Source organism: Balaenoptera borealis (assembly GCF_965194805.1).
Source record: "Balaenoptera borealis genome assembly, chromosome: 1".
NCBI lineage: Eukaryota > Metazoa > Chordata > Mammalia > Artiodactyla > Balaenopteridae > Balaenoptera > Balaenoptera borealis.
The window spans coordinates 192,399,638-192,417,799 of NC_138860.1; the positions used below are offsets into that span (position 1 = coordinate 192,399,638).

The following is an 18,162-nucleotide window of genomic DNA, read 5'->3' on the forward strand; positions in this document are numbered from 1 at the left end:
GAGAGGTTGAGTTCCTCACCCAGCGTCACACAGCTGGGAAGAGGCCGAGCTGGGATTCCAACCAGGCCGCACTCGAGCCATTAGGTTGTGCGGCCTCCACAGATCTGGCTCCATCTGGGGAGCGGGTCGGGGGTGGGCAGTGAGGAGGAGGGAGGGAAGGATGAGAAAGGGAGCTGGGCTTTCTCTCTCACAAAGGATGTTTCCCATCTGGGGGGAGGAGCCAGCTCTGCAGAGCCCGAGTGCCTGGGCTTTGGTCACAGCTGCCGTGCTAACTCGAGACCACCGTGCGTGGGGTCGGTAGGAGGTGGGGCGCCGCCCAGCAAGAGCGCACACTTTCCTAATGGGGCCCAATTACAGCAACAGCTGTGTGGAGGAATTCCGCACTGATCCGCTGTGAAAAATGGGCAGCCTTTGGAATCTTAGAGCATCCATGCAACTGTCCTGCAGCCAGGAGCCCCCGGGGCCCGGGTCTGCTCTCTGGGGGGGCGGGTTGAACCAGCAGAGCTGGGCCAGCCCACCCACTCCCACTCCGCCTCGAATTTCCAAGCACACCCCATGCCGCCCCCATCCCGCTTCTGCATTTCCAGCTCAGGGTCAGGCACGTTGAAGATCAGGGAACTCGGGAGGACTTCCCAGACTTGCGCGAGCCTGTGGCTCAGGCCGCCTGCCCTGGGGACGCCTGTCGGGGCTTCCTGGCTGACATGGGGTGTCCGCTGGACCCTCCTTCCTCAGGTGCCTTGGCAGGGCGGGAGGGGGCACAGGGCAGCACAGAGAACCCCGGCCCAGAGCCGGCTCTTCCGCCCTCCGTACCCGTGTGCCCCTGCTAACCAGCCTTGAATTGCTCGTCTGAGAAAAGGGGGGCACATGCGTCGGAGGCTGGCACTGTCCACGGCACCCCTTCCTGGGGCGGGGAAAGGGGAGTAGCCTACAGTAAGGGTGCTCAGAAGCCACAGTAGGGAGGAAGAGGGCTACCTTGGCCTCTGGCAGGGTCGGCGGGGCAAATCTAGCCTGTGGCCTGTGTCCATGTGGCCTGTGAGCTACGAGGGCCGTTACATGTTTAAAGAGTTGTGAAAATAAAGAATATGCAACAGGGATCGCTTGTGGCACAAAAAGCCTGCCATGCTTACTGTCTGGTTCTCTGCAGAAGCAGCACGTGCCCCGCCCCCTCCCCGGCCCAGGGCAGACACCGTCACCAGAGGATGGAGGTGGGAGGTCCCGTGTCCTTGGAAATGCAGGCACGATGCTTCCTGAATGCTCTGTGAGCACGGAGGATGGGGTGGGCAGAGACGGCTCCCCTGTCCCAGGGCAGCTTTGCTCAGTGGCCAAGAGACGGGGCAGCCAGCAAGCCGGGTTCCCAGAACACCTGATCCCGCGAACAGCTGCCGCGCCCGCCCGGCCCCCGCCCAGAGCGCATTCTCAGCTGCAGCCTCCTGCCGGGAAGAGATGGTGTGAAATTGGAAGCAGTTTGAAACCACTCCGTTCCTTGTCTTTCTTTCTTTTCCTGTTTGTTTTCCAACAAGAAGTGCTCAAAGTTGTCATGAAGGAAATCTCCAAACACCCATTGGGATGTCCACCTCGAGCCCCTCAACATCCCGGTGAGACCCCTCAGATGGGGAGACCCTTCCCAGGGGGCAGGTCTGGTGGCCGAGAGGCCCTGGGGGACTCGGAGCGTGAGGGTGGGGGACACATCCTCATGACACTGGGGGACCTGGGCGCCCTCGCCAACGCCTTCTGAAGAGCCCCTTGGCTCATCAGGAATGGGCCGCAGGTTGTCATGGAGGCCGTCTGGCTCTCGAGACCTCAGCTAGGGAGCTTGGTGCCCGAAACTGTCCTCTGCCGAGTCCACTTTAGCACGACGCTGGAGGGACCCAAGGATGTGCCTGTGTCTCCTCGGGCCACAGTGACACCCCCAGAAGTGCAGAGAATGACACACAGACACCAAAAGCACCTGCTGACCACCCTGACTTCTGCACAGAGCGTGATTTTCCACGGCATCCCTTCTTTCTAACTAGTCGCCAGTGTGCAAGAGGTCACGTCAGTGCAGAGAGCACAAGTCACTGCCCTCCGGCCCCCGCCCGAGGTCTGAGATCTGAGGTCTGGATCCCACGGCTCTCCTGAGAGCCGGAGTCCAGCAGCCAAAAACCTCGGGACACGTGCCCAGCCCTGCTGCCTGCCTTCCTCTTTGTAGTCCTGAAAGCAAAGCAAGAGCTTCTTCAGTCCTTCTCTGGTTTTCCTGCAACGGCCAGAGGTACGAATGGGCAGCTGGAACCCCGTCCACAGACCCCGGAGGGGCGGCGTGGGAACAGGCTCCCATCAGACCTGTAGCAGGAGTGGCTGCAGGCTCGGGCCACAGGGTGGGGAGGTGGGGTGACACTCTGGCGCTCGCTGCCATGCCTGTCACTTTAACATGACAAGGTCACCCTCTGCCTGCGGGATGGACTCAGAAAACCGACCCCCATTAGTGCCGGAGGTAGAGTGGGCACAGGGGCGTGTGTGTCCCCAGGGCCGTCTGGAGTGGGGTCGGGAGGGCGCCTGGGGGCCCCGCGGGCTGTGAGCCTCTCCGGTCCTGCCCCACAGCTCTGAGCTGGTCTGCGGGCCGTCGGCGCTGCCAGGGAAGACTGTCCATGCAGCCCGTGCCTGGGACAACATGGCCTCAGGGAAACATTGACCGCGTTCACAGAAATATTCTTGGGGCCAGACGGATTTTTAAAACTCTATTCTTGGAGCTGGGAGATTTTGTTCAGCAGCATAATTGATTTGCTTTTTCCAAAGACTGAGAAGAGAGCTGAGGTCTGCCGGGCTGCGAACCACACAAGGTCTGTGCAAGCACTGCCCATGGGGGGGCGGGGGGCGGGGGCAGCGTGTCCCACACCTGGACAGAGACAGGCAGAGATGGGGGAGATAAAGAGTCAGAGACAGAGAGAGACAGAAGGAGAGAGAGAGGTGGAGGGGACAGAGACAGAGAAAGATGGGGGAGAGACACAGTGCAAGCAGCCCCCGGACACCCCGCCCGGCAGGGGCCCAGGAGAACCAGGGTAAGCTGAGGGGGCAGGGCACGGGGACGGAGACTGGGGTCCCACCGGCAGAGCTCAGCAGGCCTGCACCGTGGGGGTGGGTGGCTCCCGGACAAAGACAACCTGAGCTCATCAGAGACAAGCGTCACACCCGCACGTGTGCACAGCCTCAGCGGGGCCTGTGGTTTGACCGCTGGGCCAGCCTCCACCTCTCAGCACTTGGGGCGAAGAGCGAGAAGGGCCCCCGTGTTGGGTGCCTCATTGCCCCTCCTGGATGGCCCTGCCCCGGCGCCCGGTCCCTGTCCGGCTGGGCAAGCCCTGCATCCTCACACCCTCCATCTTTTGTTGTTTGGTTTGGTCTAACGGTCTCGACTACGGCACAATCGTGAACTGGAAAGACGGATTCCTCTGAGTGGAGGCTGCCGGGCTCTGCAGAGTCACCCAGCAGATGGAAGCAGACTTCTGGGCCGTTTTCCTCCCCCAGTTCCACACCCGAAGCAAACATATCTGCATGCCCTGGTCGGTTCGCTTTCCCTCCCTAGACACCCTGTGCTTCTCCAGGTTTCTGCGCCTGGGAGAGGCCCTCGGACTTGGACAGATCCCCCCCTCAGGACTCTTTAGAAGAGGGACATCCCTGCGGATGGAATCGGTGATGCCAGCTGACGGGGGCAGCCTCGTGGCAGGTGATTTGTTCTTGTCTGGTTTTCCTCTATCAGAAAAAAGGTTTACTTGTATGAAACGATAAAACTTGGGATACAGCAAGGGGGCCCCATCTCAAAACAGAGGACCGGAGAAGTAATAAACTTGACCCCTGGGTGCCTGTGTGTGTGTGGGCCAGGACGGCGTGCCAGCCCCAAAGCCGACCGCAGACCAGCACCTGCCCCCACAGCCCCGGGGCGGGCAGCCCGCTGGAGGAAACTCTCCACAGCCAGCAAGGGAATCTGGCCTCTGCGTCTCACCCAGTCAGGTCCCAGAGCTGGGCCCTGAGTCCCCGATCCTGGGGTCCGATTTTGGGCCCACGGGTCCTGATTTCCTTCTGGCGCTGGCCATGAGCGGGCACGGCAGAGCTGGCCACGGCCATGTCCCTGCTCTCCGGGCTGTCTGCGCTCTGAGCCCCTCCACTCAGCAGCTCATGCCTGAGAGACACCACAATCTTTTTACCCAATTTTCCAGCTGAGTTGACTGAGGCCTGTGAAGGTCAAGGAGCTTGCCCGGGGTCACTGAGTAACACGGCTAAGCCTCTGGCCTCAGGACAAGGATGCAGGACTCTGGTTCCTGTTCCTGATCGCTTCACCGAAGCCTCTTTCATAAATAATAGAAATAACAGGGCTTCGTTTTTCGCTGGAGGATGAACTCTCCAAACCACCACCAGGGCTGTGGTCAGCACGTGCTGCCAAGCCCTCGCGGGGTGCGAGGGGGCTCGAGCAGCAGGCATTAGTCGGTCCCAGCCGTCCAAAGGCCTGGAAAGAGAGTCTGACGCGCGCTACACGCAACAGGGGCTGATGAGTCATCACTGACAGTTATTAGCCTATTATTAGACGTATGAATTGCCTCTTTCATACCACATGCCTATCCTTCAAGTGCTTTATTAACTAACATTAACCAACCCAATTAGCAAAAGACACTGTATTTGTGTAATTAGTAACTTGAGGCTTTATCCTGTCTTGCTCTTAAAGAGAAAAGGCATTGGATGCTGATTAGCTTACACTGTACAATTAGAGAAGAGGTCGGGGCTCAGCCGGAACGTTCTGATCCCTGGGGTCCCGTTAAGGTACCCGGCCCTCCAAAGACCCGCGGGGGTTTATGCTTGTGGTGTTTAAGCGTCTCCAATTGCTTCCTCTCGCATCCAAGCTCCTCCCTGCTGTTGGCATGGCCTTCAACATGAGGAAGGGGAAATATTTATTTTTATTATAAACGTAGAGGCCCAAGCAGTGAGGAACCTTGTTATTAAACCCTCCAAGCCCAGTTCTGCAGAAAAGCTCAAAATCCAACTTTGAGTATTGATTGCAAGGTTTTTTTTCTAATCGGATGCCAAGAGGAGCTCAGTGGGGAAAGATGTGTCGGGGCCAGCCCTGGAGGGCAGCTCCTATGTTTGCGTCTCTGAGCGAACAGTCCGGTTTCAGAGGGGCCAGATGTTCTAGCTAAGAGCTGCAGGCTGCAGGCTGCGTGTGTGCACGCCACACAGGACTTGAGAACCGGGTTCTCATCCCGTCTGAGTGATCGGGCTGCAGGGGGTTCACCAAGAGGGCCCCGTGTTGGAAGTGACCACGGTGCACGGGCCAGGGGCCCTTCTGCACTGCCCATGGGAGCCCCAGACTCCATTTTTTTCATTTATTTTCTTTTAAGATATTTTTTTTTGGATGGAAACCATTTTTATAGTCTTTATTGAATTTGTTAACAATATTGCTTCTGTTTTATGTTTTGGTTCTTTGGCCGCGAGGCATGTGGGGTCTCAGCTCCCCGACCAGGGATCGAACCCACACCCCCTGTGTTGGAAGGCGAAGTCTTAACCACTGGACCGCCAGGGAAGTCCCCTCAAACCTTAGTAGTTTGTGAACCTGCAGAGCAAGCTCTGTGGCTCTGAGTAACTGCCCCACTCGCTCTTCTTTTATTTGTATTTATTTACTAGGCGCGCCGGAAAACTCATAACCGGGGGTCGCTCGGACCATCTTCCCGCTGACCACCCTCGAGTTCTGGACGGAAAGGAAGACGGCCTCTGCCTTCCTTCCCGGCACCTGAGCCACCTGAACGAGGCAGCCGGTGTTTCACCAAAGCACCCTTGAGCCTGCCCAGCTGCCCAGTACCACCTACACCCGCAGGCCGAGCCGTCCTGAACGTAGCCGCACGAGTGATCCAGGCTGGCTGTCCCTCACCCCCGGGGCACAGAGAAAGGCAAACCTCCCGCACCGAATGCCATTTGTTTGGCAGAGGCGACAGTCACCTTGCAGGGCCTGGCGGTGCCTGCGGCCCGGTGGCCGCCCACACGTCTGGCTGCCCCAGGAGCTCTGTCCCGGGATCCGACACTTCTGGGGGCGGAGCTGGATTTCCTGCTTGCAACCCAGATGCTCGGGCAGGGGCAGCGAGCAGACCTCCCTGACTTCATTCCAGGGCCCGTTTTAGAGGGACGGAGCCTTTTTTCAACTCCGTCAAGTAGGATTCTCAGGCTTTTTTTTTCCCCCATTACTTCTCAAATGAAGTTCAAACGCTTTAAGTCTGAAAGGCTCATCTCTTTTCTGGTCATCCTTGCTTTTATTCTCTGCTGCCTGTTCTCGTGCACTTGCACACACACGCGCACACGCACACAGACACACACGGACTATCTGCCCATCACAGGCAGGTGGGCACGAGTCCGCCGGGCGCTCACGGAAGGCAGGACAGACGAGGAGACCTGGGTGCAAACACTGCAGAAACCTCTTCAAAATATTTGGGTTTGTCAAAATCCCAAACCGCTGTTGCCAGGCAGTTTTCCCGCTAGTGTTTGAGCCCTCGGGTATTTTAAAGGAAATGAAATCCGTGTGTTTCTGATTTATTTATACTTAACTCATCAAAATGCTGTTTTAAAGGACTATTTTGTGTCCAAAATGCCCTTATGCCTTTTTTCCCTTCCAAACGAAAAGCCATGTTTTGCCAAGTGTATATGACCTTAAACGCTAACATATTCAAGGCTCTTTCGAAAATCAAGCTCGTGAAGTCCAAACAGACCTGAACCGGCACCGACGCCCACTGCCGCCAGAAACCCAGCACCGGATGGGCAGGCGACGCCCTTTGCCCCCCCTGCTTTTAGCTCTGTGGCTCTGCCCCAAGCAGGGGGTCCACCTGCCCCCACCATTGGAGCCCCCTGGTGCTGTGTCCGGTGGGAAATGAGCAAATTTCCCAGAGACGAGAATCCCCAGTTCTGGGGTTTTACAGGCCCTCCCAGAGCTCTAGCTGGCCCAGCTCAAGGTCACCTTGAGTGCGGCCCCTGCTTGCCCCGAGGACAAGGGGGCAAATGCTCCTCCCGGGAGAGGCGGGGGCTCCCTGGTCCTGTGGACCCCCAAGTGCCTTTTACCCCACCGGTCAGGGTTACTCCTCTGCCTCATCGCCCCCCTTGGACCTGCTGAAGGCAGGCAGCCAGGTGAGCACACAATTCTGATGCCGGTTTAAACCACTTCAGACCAGGACAATATTTTCTCTCCACTGAGAGAAGAAAAAGGTGGCGGTGTCAGCCCTGAGCGCGTGCAGGAAGGGAGGGGACAGAGTCCCACTTGCCGGCTGGGTCACTTAGAGGGGGACAAGCTCAGGCCTCCAGAGGGATAAACAAATACAGTGCTAGCAACACTGTCCCCTGACCTATAACACGGGGCTCAAGTGCTGTGCTTCGGGGTGTGATATTTATTTCTGGCCGATTTCATGCGATGGAGTTCAATTATGAATTTGATTGCTTTTTTTGTGCACGATATAAAATCCTTTATCCTCACGGCATTTAATTGTGTTCCCTGGCAGATTTGGTATTCGTCACGGCCCTGCTGTCCCCAGCCCCAAAGATAAACCATCCAAGGGGCAATAAACGTCCACTCTGATTATTGATGCTTTCAGGGAAATTGATTATCTATTTGAGGGGCGGAGCAGGCTGATGTATTACTGCCTCTTTCCCTCACACGAGAGCTTCCCTGAAAGACAAATCTCTTGATTGGTGCAATGGATTTTCTATTATATCTAACATTTTCCAAAGTGATGCCGTTTTATCTTAATATTTGGAAAAGGAGGTACAGCTTCTGATGGAGCCGGGAATTCTCCGTCATGTGCTCGCGGCATTTAAAGTTGAGAAAAGCAATGAGGTAACAACTCAGAGCCTGGTGGGGGTGAGGGGGGGGTTGCTTCCTTATTCTGGTTGCACATCCTCTGTCCCACGGCCGCGGCTGAGCGCCGGGGCCCACGTGACATTCGCGTCACATCTGTGATTTACTGAGAAATGTGTTCCCGGGGTTGTGATATTAGTGTGTGGTCCGAATCTTCAGAATTCGTGGAGTCTTTTCCTGCACCCCACGGGAAGAAAAGCAGGCTTTGGAAGAGTTTAATTGGATCCAAAGGAAAAAAAAATCCAAGCAATTTTATTCTAGATTCAACAGCACGTACTTTGATGGCCAGAATGGCTTTCTCCCTCTTGTCATAATTTTTAAAACTGCGCAGGGGAGGAGAGTGTGGTGCTCACACACCTGCGTGGGGAGGTGCCGCCCTCCGGGCTGGGAAGGAGCCGAGTCCAGAGATGAACTTCGGCTCATCAGCGTCGCTTCTATTAGTCAAAAGATAACAGGTGTTATAAACGCGAGAAACGTTTGCCTCCGCGAAAATCAATAGCGACTCCATAATCAACATTGTGATTAGCTGTACCCTGGTCACGATTAGCCCAGGCTGTGTTCATGCGATAATTCCCTAACGGCAGAAAGAGGCCTTTATTTTGGCAGTGGCAGAGGCGGGGGATGGGGGTCATTTTGGCCTCATCCTGGCCCTCAGCAGATGCAGTGCACCTGTGGGCAGGTGGGCCCACGGCGGACGCCCGGCTCACACTCGCTTCTGGGAGTCCTGGAGCTGCACCTTCCATGGCTGATCTGAACGCCCCGCAGGCCTCCCTGGGCCTCTCTGAGAGCAGCCAGCCCCGGGCTTTGCTGGCAGGGTGGGCAAGCTGCACACTCTCTCCAGTCCCCTTTGGATGCATAATGCCCGATCTTCGGGGTTTGGAAACCACCAGCTGAGGAATCACGGGTGGGTGCACCTGCAGGCACAGAGCTGGCAGTGGCCACGGCGCTGAGGGCTGAGCTCTGGTTCTCACTTCCAACCCCAGGCCCCACCCTGGAAACATCCAAAGACTTTGCAAAACGCCAGTGCCTGGGTCCACCCCCGTCTCATGAATGTCATGGGTGTGGGCCAGGAGGGCCCAGGCGTCACAGTTTGTGAAAGCTCCCGGGTGATTCTGGAGTGCGGCCAGGGCGAGAGCAGCCCCAGCCCCGCACGGGGTCTGGGAGCAAGGTGGCTTGGTGGGGGTCGAGAACGTCCCAGCGGGCTCCGCCATCCGAAGCCCACCAAGAAAGGAGGGACGGTGGACGGCGGGCTGAGAGCTCCCACCCCTCGTGGCGGAGGGAAGGAGGGAGAGCGTCCCAGAAGAAAGAGGAACCCAAGCACTGGGCCTGCGTGGAGCCTCGGGAAATGCATCCCAGGCCGGGACCGCCCGAGCAGCGGCCGGCAGGCTGGGGGGCAGCTCGCCCCTGCGGGCAACGAGGTCTGTTGTCCTCGGCTCTCCCACCGGGCTACTTGCTCTGTGGAGGGTGGGCCCCATGGGACCTGAGTGCAAGGTCACGGCGCCTGACGCTGAGGCCGGCCCTGTGGGTGCATCTTCCCTCCCCACCCGGGGCACAAGCACCAGGCCCGCAGGCCCCTGTCGGGGAGCAGTGAGTTCCCCGCCATCCAGAGCAGACCCCGGGGTCCAGGGAACAGAAGAGTGAGAAGCCATCATCACGAAGTTTCCTGTGCTGTCCTGTCCCCTGACAGGCTTTCCGGCACAGATTTCTCCACACCACGAAAACTCAGAGAGGGGCTCCTGGGTCCTGAGCCTCAGAATGAGGGGAGAGCGATTCTCCGTGAGGGACTCACGTGTGCACGCATGCGCATGCGTGTGTGTGTGCGTGTAGGTGCATGCCTGTGCTTTGTGCGCATGCGCACACACGTGTGTCCCTGCTGCACCTGCGAGCACGCCTGTGTGTCCCGTGAGCTCAGGCTCCGGCTCGCTCAGGGCCTAGTGCGAAGGGGCCGGATGCAAAACGCCCATCCTGCCTCCGCTCCTTGGGAACAGCGCTGTGTGCATTGTGCATCTGAGGCCAGAGTTTTTCATGATTGATGGCCTGGGCAGCAACTCTTTATTTTTAGTGAAGAAAATACAGTGCTTATAGACTGGGTCCACTCGGTACCAAGGGGTCCCACAATGCAGGCTCGGGCATTCTTCCCTTATTTGCACAAAGACCATGCATCTGGGCAGCTCTTCGCATCTTGCAAAAAAAGGTCCCACATACATTATCCAGTTTGATTGGCCCTCTTACGCTGTGAGGCAGCTCAGCGAGGTTAAGTGACTTGTCTGAGGTCACACAGCAGGAGAATGCACCAGTGCCTGGGGGAACCAAGTCCAGGCCTCTGCTTCCGTCAGCTAGAGGCTGTTTCCCTAAGGTCAGAGTGAGACAGAGGCAGTGGGGCCCTGCTGGGACTTTCTCCAGTGTCTCCTTCTATACTAGTGTTGCACACGGTGGTCTGAAGCAGCGGCCATTCCAGGCGTGGCCCCTGCCTGAGCCATCACCGCTGTCCACCTAATGGACCCCTGGCCTGTAAGATGCTGCTCCCCAGACAGTGTCTTCACTGCAGGGGTCCAGCGTCCTGGTGCAGCGTGGGTGCTCAAACTGCGGGGTGTGGAGTGGCGGCCGGATGCTGGCTTTGCTGGGATCGTGGTGGTTTTCCCAGGGCTGGGCCGGGCCGGGCTAGCTGTCCTTTCTCGCCCAGGCAGCCTGTCTCTGAGACGTCTCAGCAAGGATCTCCTCCGTGCAGGGCGGAGCATCGGCCTCCGAGGAGGCGAGCAGGCGGCCTCCAGACCGCTTGCATCTCTGTGCTCCTGTTTGCCCGGCTGTAGCAGCACTCCGTCCACTGGAACTGCTTCGAGGCTGGGCCCTTCTAGACCATTCCAAAGCTCACCATCCACCTGGCCTTTCAGGTGGAGGAGCACCACGGGCGGCCAAGGTGGGCAGCAAGACCTGCGGACGACAGTGCGGCTTGCTCAGCCAGAGGCAGCTGGTGCTGCTCCAGAGCTGTCCCAGGCCCTGGTGACCTGGTCCAATGCCCACCGAGCGGACCAGGGGCGGAGGACACAGGGGAGGCCTGCTGGCACCTCCTGGACTGGCCCCGCAGGTGTGTCTGAGCCGGATCAGGCCCGTGAGCTGCCCCAGCTGATGGCTAAGGTGCCGAGACCTGGCTCCACGTGTGTGAACCGGCGGGGGTGATGGGCAGGATCTAGGGCCTGGACGCACGGAGGAAGGTCCTCGGATGGAGAGCCGGCGCAGGCTGGGCTCCGAACAAAGTGCTTGCACCTCCCCCCCTGCTCCCGTGGGTACTAGTGATCGTCTGTGCAAGGTGAGGCTCAGGTCTGAGATGCGGGCAAGCTCGTCCTGCAGAGTTCCGCCGCAGGCTCTTGCTGTCCGAGGTTACGTGGTCAATGGTTTTCAGGAGACGTTCATTATTACCTCGGCACCGAACATCTGTGGCCAGCGCGGCCGCCTCGCCGGTTCCCCAGGGAGCCCCCATCAGTCTGGATCCTTATTCTACACCGACTTCATGGATCCCGAGGTCCTCGAGCCCAGAGGAGGTTGGCTGTTCCGGGTCCTAAGGCTCACCCACGTCGGGGGGATGGTCCCCGAGATTCCAGGGGGAGCCCCCCACCTCGCCACGTCCCACATCAGTGGCTGAGGGCAAAGCCGGGTAAGAGTCGAGGGTGGTGGGTTACGGTGCTCTGCCCGGCAGTGTCGAGCTGGCCCCTCTCCTGGGCCCGTTCAGTTATTAACCCTCGTAGGACATTATCTTGCACCGAATCTCCCGGGTGCAGAGCTGTGGCCGGGCTCTGGGAGAATTTTATCGTCCTGTTCCCGAGCACCGCAGACAGGCCTGGGTGATCATTAACCCGGCTCCTGATTCCCTCTGTTCTGAAGATGAGCTTCCCGCTCCTGGCCAGCCCCTGCCCTCTCCTCCCACGCTTGGACCCCTTCCCCCGCCCCAGCTCCGAGGGGAAAGAATGGGAAAGCAGGTCCTCCGGGAGCTGGCACGGCAGACAATGGGTGTCTTGTGTGAGTAATTTAGCGCTGTGGCCAGTCAATCTGGTTTCTGGGCCCGCTGCCCTGACCCTCTTTAGAGAGGCTCGCTCTCCCCGGCACAGTGTGAAACGTTTCCTTTCACTGCACGACACTCTGCAGATTGAGACGTCAGCCTGGTCCAACTGCAGCAAATTAGCAATTTTTCTTTTGCTAATTGGAAATAAAAATGTTTGCTGAGGGAGCCGTTCGTCGGCATGCGGCTTTCGGTTTCTGTGCACCAGAAGGGCAGCGTTGAAAACGCGCCCCGAGAGGCTGCCCACCCCGGGGTGCCCCTCACCGCAAATCCTAAGGGGCCTCAGGGCTGCGGGGTGTGGACACGCCCCTCCCTGGCAGCTCACCTGGGACCGGGGCGGCCCTCGCATCCCGGACCCGTGCCCTGGAGGAGCCGGGCCCCGTGGCCGCTGCCCCCGCTTCAGAAAACCATTAGAACTGGGCAGGTTGCAAAGCTGTCGGGTGAGAAAGCCCTTTGCCGGGAGGAGGAAAGCAGAAAATCAGGGGTGAAGAGCCAGGCAGCCCGCACCGTTCCTAAGCACCGAGCGCTCCCCGAGAAAGCCAGCTGGGTTATCTGATTTCTGAATAAGTGTGCGGAGGACGGCACGCCCTTGCCCCGGCACGCACCCGGGAAGCACCGTCCTCTGGCCTCCAGGGGACTTGTAGCTTCAGCCCCCCTCAGTTCCACGGGTGGAAAAGAGCCGGGCGCTTAGGTAGAAGGGGACGGAGGCTCCTGCCGGGGTGGAGAGAAAAGGAGGCCTCTTCTGCAGATTGGAACAAAGAAAGAAGAGCCTCAGGGAAGGCCCAGAGCATCTCTTCCCGAGGAAGGTGGCCCAGGACCTTCAGATCGAGTGAGGCGATTTGGAAATCTGCGTATAAACGGACCCCCACCTGGGCACCCACATGCCTTGTGGCCGTGCACGCATGTGAGCCTCAGGGCGGGCGCGTGCACGAGCGCGTGCTGTGGACCGGTGTCCAGCCTCTGGGATCCACGGCGACCCCGGCTCCCCCGCGGTCCCCAGGGTCTCTCAGGAATCAGGCTGTCGGGCCAGCGCCTAAAGGGTTACCGTGTTCCCCCTCCCTGTTTTTCTGATAAAGCATTTGACAGCCATGCCTAATAATTCTTTCTGCTGGGTTTTTTTTCTTGATGTCTTTATGTGAATATGAAGCCAGAATGAAAGGCTTTGGGGGACCCCCACGAGAGAGGAAAAGCATGAAACAGGGGGGAAGAAAGACGGTGCGGGGGGCTCCCCGCCGTGAGCCAGGCATCTCCTTTGGCAACCCGCGACTTGGCTTCAGAGGTCCTTTGTAAGTGGAAACGAGTCTTCTTCACTGGGCCACGACAATAGGTGTTTTGTCAGAGGGGGCCGGGTGAGGGAATCGCGGCTGCAAGGGGCTAGCCCCCGGGGCCTGCAGATGTTGGACGAGGGATGATTTATTGCTCCAGTGTCCTCAGTGGCATTTGGCTACCTTCCCAGACCCCAACGTCGGTGACGGAGGAGGGAGGAAGGCGAGGGGGGAGGGGGGACAGGGCGGCATGGCTGAGGGGCCCCCTGACACCTTGTTTGGGGGGGACGGCAGCATGCCGGTACTTCAGGGCAGAGGAGAGGGCAACCCAACAAGTCCCGAACGGGCTTGCGGAGAACTTGAGGAAGCCAGGCTGAGGCTCTCAAGAACATTCCCACGTTTTTTAAAAAAGAAGCTGCACGGGACGCGGCAACAGAGGAGCAATGACTCGGGTGAAAACGGTTTGCGCTCAGAAGCCACCGGCCTGGCCACGGTGGCTGGCGCCCCGTCCACTCCCTGGACTGATGCGGTACCAGCTGCGTCCTGGCCCGGTTCCCCAGTGGCCGCCTGTGTTCCGGCAGCCAACAGCTGGAGTCAGTTTCACCCGAGCAGGGAGCGGAGAGCAGCGGTTTTCCTTGGGTTCTGACCTGTCCCAAACCCGTGAGGCCGTAAACCCAAGTCCAGCCGGGAGGGCGGTGACCGTGGGGTCCCCGCTCCCAGCCCAGACCAAGTAAGTCTGGAGGAGGCGGGCAGGGGCCGCCCGGCAGCCTCGGCACGGCTTCCCGAACCAGGAGCCTCTGAGCCGCCTCTGTGTCCCCTTCGCCACACCCGCCCAACCCCCATGCCGGACCCCGCTGAGCTGGTGAGCTGGCACGCCGGACACCGAGCCAAGGAGATGCTGGGCTGTTGCCAGGGAAAACACATTGCTGCCGGACAGCTCGCTCACAGCCGAAAACCGCAGCTTCCCCGTGGAATCCCGCGTGGGGGAGGATTCCACTTTGGGCCTCATCCCGTTTTGGAAGGAGTTTTGAAAATACCAAAACTTGGATCGAGGAGCCCTTGGGGGGGGGGACGTTACATAAAAACATGACCGTCCCTGGTTCAGGGCTGGGTGTTCTGTCTCCCTCTGACCTCGCAGCATTCCAGCCGGGAACAGCGTTGGACACCGAGTTGCATTATGTGGAGGAGACAGCACGATCCCAGGCGGTGGGTTCGGGCCGTCAGGGGCAGCGGTGGCCCCCGGAAGGGACGGGGAGGGGCCAGGAGGCAGGGTGGGTGGCGGGCGCGGGCGGATGGTGGGCGCTCGTCCCCGGACCGGCCGTCAGCAATCTGTCAGCTCCAGTGTGCTGTTGACAGCCCGGCGGCCACAGTCCCACCCTCTGTGACATCAAGAACGATTTAAACGTCTTTAGCCTCAGGTTTGGGCCCGGGCCTTCGTTCCACAAGGCCAGACATGGCCTAACGACAGCGTGGACCATGGCTCCTCTTCCAGGTCCCGGGAGACGCAAAGACGCCCACCTACACGGTCTGCGACAGGCACGCAGTCTGCCCACCTAGGCCGGGTCCAGCAGGGAGAGCCACCCCGGAGCCCCGCCGGGCCACACGGCGCTCTGAAACCCGCGGGTCCCTGGATGGAGCACGCCGTGCACGGCTCCTCCAGGCGGGCTGTCGCTTGGAGAGGCTTCGGCGCTCCTTCCGAGGAGGGGCCCGGGCTGCAGGGACCCACACGCACGCTGAGTGGCCATCGCCGTCCGGCCCTCAGCCCGTGGCACTGATGTGTCACCGCGCTGGCACGGACGTGAGAACCACTCTGGGCTTTTTTGTTCACCGGACAGTATTTGGACACAGCCCGTCCAGCGTCTTGAGGGCCTGGCAACTGCCACATCAGCACAAATATCCCCCCCGACTTTTCCCTGGGATATGCAGACACATTTTTCCCATGGAAAGAGAGTGTGGCCTTTGTGAGGGGGGCACGGCCAGCCCGGATTACAGTAAAGATTAATCCCAAACAAGAGACAAGCAAAATAGACAAAGAGCATCATACACTTCACTTTTCAATGGATGTTTTCATAAATGTATGAATAATTTAAATTATCATTGCCGAGTATTTATTCGAGTGTTTCAGGGGGAAAAATGCCTCCTCTTTTTTCTCCCTCGATTCTTTTCATTTTTGTCTCATCTCTTTTATGTGCTGCATAGGCTGTTTTCTTGCCATCTGAATCGGTCCGGGACAATGGGATGTATGAGGCTGAAGGGCTGCGGAAGAATGCCGCCCTTGTTGGCGATGCCGTGCTTGACATTGATTAATGAGGGTGCGGACACGGGCAGAATCTCTGAGAGCCAAGGGGAAATCAGAGGGCCCGAGGGCACCCCGAGGCGGAGGGCAGGGCTGGCAGGAGAAGGCCACGGCCATCCCTCCACGCCCAGTGGGAAAAGGCAGCGGGGGGCAGCCAGCACCGGAGCCTCCAGCACTGGAGGGTCCTCCGAGGACAGGGCACCGGGAGGGAGGCCCAGGCCCTCCATCTGCCTGGGGAGGGAGAGCGAGCCAAGATCGATGTGTTGGGCACATCGGGCAGTGCAGCCAACCTGCGCTTGCCGGCCGGCTCCCACCCTGCCAGACATGCTGTCCCCCGTCTAAGGGGGGCTGGCCCGGAGAGCGCGCCTCCGAAGGGGTCACAGTGGACCGTGGCCACGGCTAGGCCTTGATGAGCTTCCACGAGATGGGCACTTTCTCCCTGATACGGTCCACGCATACCTGCCGACCCCAAAACGGGTCTGGCCTGGCCTGTTCTGTTCTGTTCCACTTCATCCCGGTCCATCCCCTCCTGCCCTGTTTAGCTGCTTATTTTTGTGATAGGAAGCAACACCTGCACCTGACCCCTCGACCGTGAGCTCAGGACGGACCATCAGGACCAATGGAGGTGACGGTCAGCAGACGGGATGGTGTCATGGAGTGGCCTCGTGATGACAGCCCAGTCGGCTGAAATGAATACCTTCAACAACCAACCGTGTAATCCATCTACACAGGCCCCGGGGCTTAGTTCTGCCGCCGCTGACCTCCCAGATTGAGGGTCCGAAGAGAAGGTCCGGGAGGCGGACACCCAGGGCGCCACGCCAGGATCTCCGCCGGTGAAAGGGCAGGTCTGCAGCAGAGCTTGGGCTGGGGTCCCCTTGGTCAAGGTCAAGATTGTGGCAACCCTCTCCCCGGCTGCGGCGTTTCTCTTGCCAGGGCCTGACACGCTAGGCGGATGAAGAAAGAGTCTGGAGACAGCGCCCACCTCTGAAGATGCTCCCACTTTGGGGGCCACCGCTCTGGCCTCCGCAGGATGGTGTCATGGTGACTCCTGCCACGGCCTCGGGGCCCAGAGAGCCCGACTGGGGCTCCCGCTTTGGGAATCAGCTCCTAAAAGCCGCCGTTGCTCTCGGCTTGCTGCGCTGTTCGGGCTGACAAAGGCGTTGTTGCTTAGACAGAGAGAGGTGGGGCTGGGAGTTGCCAGGTGTGGGCCCCCCTCAGGCCTAGAAGCTTCTGGTTTCTGTCCGACAGGAGGATGAAGAAGACGCCTGTCTAGTAGGGAAACCACTTCCCCACTCACGCTCTCCCTTGGGAAGAAACATTATACGGGGAAAAGTTTTCACTGCCTGATGCTGAACCCCCGCCCGGCCCCAGGGCCGGTTGTGCATCGCGCAGAAAAGGGGGCTGCGAGGGCATGACCGTGGGCTCCAGACCAATGTGACCAAGTGACCACGAGACTCAGACACGTGTGCCGACACAGCTCCCCCGGCCGTTCCGTTTGGTTCTCCGGCCACTCCCTCTGCTCTGCATGCTTCTGAATTAATGGACCGGGCGAGCGGCCTTGATAACGATCTGGAATCGCAGGATTAATGGGGGGCGGCGAGGTCGTGTGGGAGGGCGCCCGCCTGGCCTTGTGAGTCCTCGGTCTACAGCCTGGCTGTGACCTTGTTCGTGGGTGACCTCGGGGGGACATGGCGTCCCGGAAACCCCGCTTCCCCACCTGGACAGAGTGGATCCGATTGGGAGCTGCTCCGCCTCCTGGCGTCCTGGGGAAACACTAGGTTAGAACATGAGGTGCTTAGAGCACGCCACGGACCAAGCTCGCATGTAGCGACCCACACTTCGGCCCAGGCCGCTCCTCTGACGTTCAGATGCCCGGTCCCCGAGGGAGGTGAGCCCAGACTCCCTACAGGGGACCGCACACCATCACCCTCCGAGCTGAACTGCAGGGCACCGCCGGCCCACTTGTGGCTTCCCAGCCGGTGACAGTCCTGAGTGGCAAATTACAGCCATCACAATTTTATAATTACAGCGGCTGACGACCGGGGCCCTGCCCCACGCCCCCCAGCAAAGTATGGGGGGTTGTGTCAGCAAATTAAGCAAACATGGTTATATCTACAGCTTGATGGATTTGCCATGTTTAATTCATAAAGATTTGGGTGTTTTTCTTTTTTTTCCCTCCCTATTACCGGCTAATTTGGGGATCCAAAAATCTGTGTTTGTTGGTGCCATTGGCGGTGGTGGCCCCTTTCTGGCAGAGCAGGCGCTGCCAGCGTGGAGGACGGGGTTGGCGGCGGCTTCCGCGAGGCCTCCCGGGGAAGCACGTGGCAAGTGGACGGGGGGAGGGGGGCACCCCTTCCTTCCTCAGGTGACATCGTCCTACTTCAGGAAGTCCCTCCACGTCCCCCGCCAGCAGCTCTGTTGGTTAGAGCTTTTAAAACAGTGCTGCCGGGGGGCGAGGGGGGGGGGGGGCGAGAAATCCAGTGAAGCAAATGCCCGCGAACCCCGTCCCAGGAACGAGGGAGAGGATCCCTTACAGGGCCGGGTACTTAAAAACGGCCCCTTTGACGCTGAGCTTCAGGGGGAGGACAGAGAGCCGGGGGTGGTGACAGAGCCAGGCGTAAGGGCCACGGAACAGCACAGGTTGGGTGGGAGCCAAAGGGACACTGCCTGCTTAATTTTAATTTGTGTGGAGCCC

General features: G+C 59.3%; 2 protein-coding genes across 9 annotated transcripts in view; one reads left to right on the forward strand and one right to left on the reverse strand.

Moving 5' to 3' along the window:
* The window catches only part of PRDM16 (PR/SET domain 16), a 326,349-nt gene that overhangs the window by 175,212 nt on the left and 132,975 nt on the right, over positions 1-18,162 (reverse strand). The gene's annotated exons all lie outside the window — the stretch shown is intronic.
* LOC309609686 (uncharacterized protein) lies at positions 1,165-17,006 on the forward strand. 5 transcript variants are annotated; one of them, XM_082351395.1, is made up of 7 exons: positions 1,165-2,248; positions 2,773-3,697; positions 5,644-12,346; positions 13,054-13,192; positions 13,584-13,901; positions 14,310-14,377; positions 14,664-17,006. In XM_082351395.1, the coding sequence occupies exons 3-7, from the start codon at positions 12,088-12,090 to the stop codon at positions 14,726-14,728; spliced, it is 849 nt and encodes a 282-aa protein (XP_082207521.1). In that variant the 5' UTR covers positions 1,165-2,248; positions 2,773-3,697; positions 5,644-12,087; the 3' UTR covers positions 14,729-17,006. The 5 variants fall into 5 exon arrangements, 4 of the variants coding, with proteins under 4 accessions (XP_082207521.1, XP_082207520.1, XP_082207522.1 ...); XM_082351394.1 differs by having other exon boundaries at positions 1,165-3,697; XM_082351396.1 differs by having other exon boundaries at positions 1,165-3,697; positions 16,029-17,006.

Coding starts and splice junctions, on each gene's coding strand:
- LOC309609686 (XM_082351394.1), top strand. CDS start 12,088: ATGCGGCTTTCGGTTTCTGTGCACCAGAAGGGCAGCGTTGAAAACGCG. Junction 13,193..13,583: donor CTTGGCTTCAGAGGTCCTTT/GTAAGTGGAAAC, acceptor TTTTTAAAAAAG/AAGCTGCACGGGACGCGGCA. Junction 13,902..14,309: donor CCGCTCCCAGCCCAGACCAA/GTAAGTCTGGAG, acceptor CTGACCTCGCAG/CATTCCAGCCGGGAACAGCG.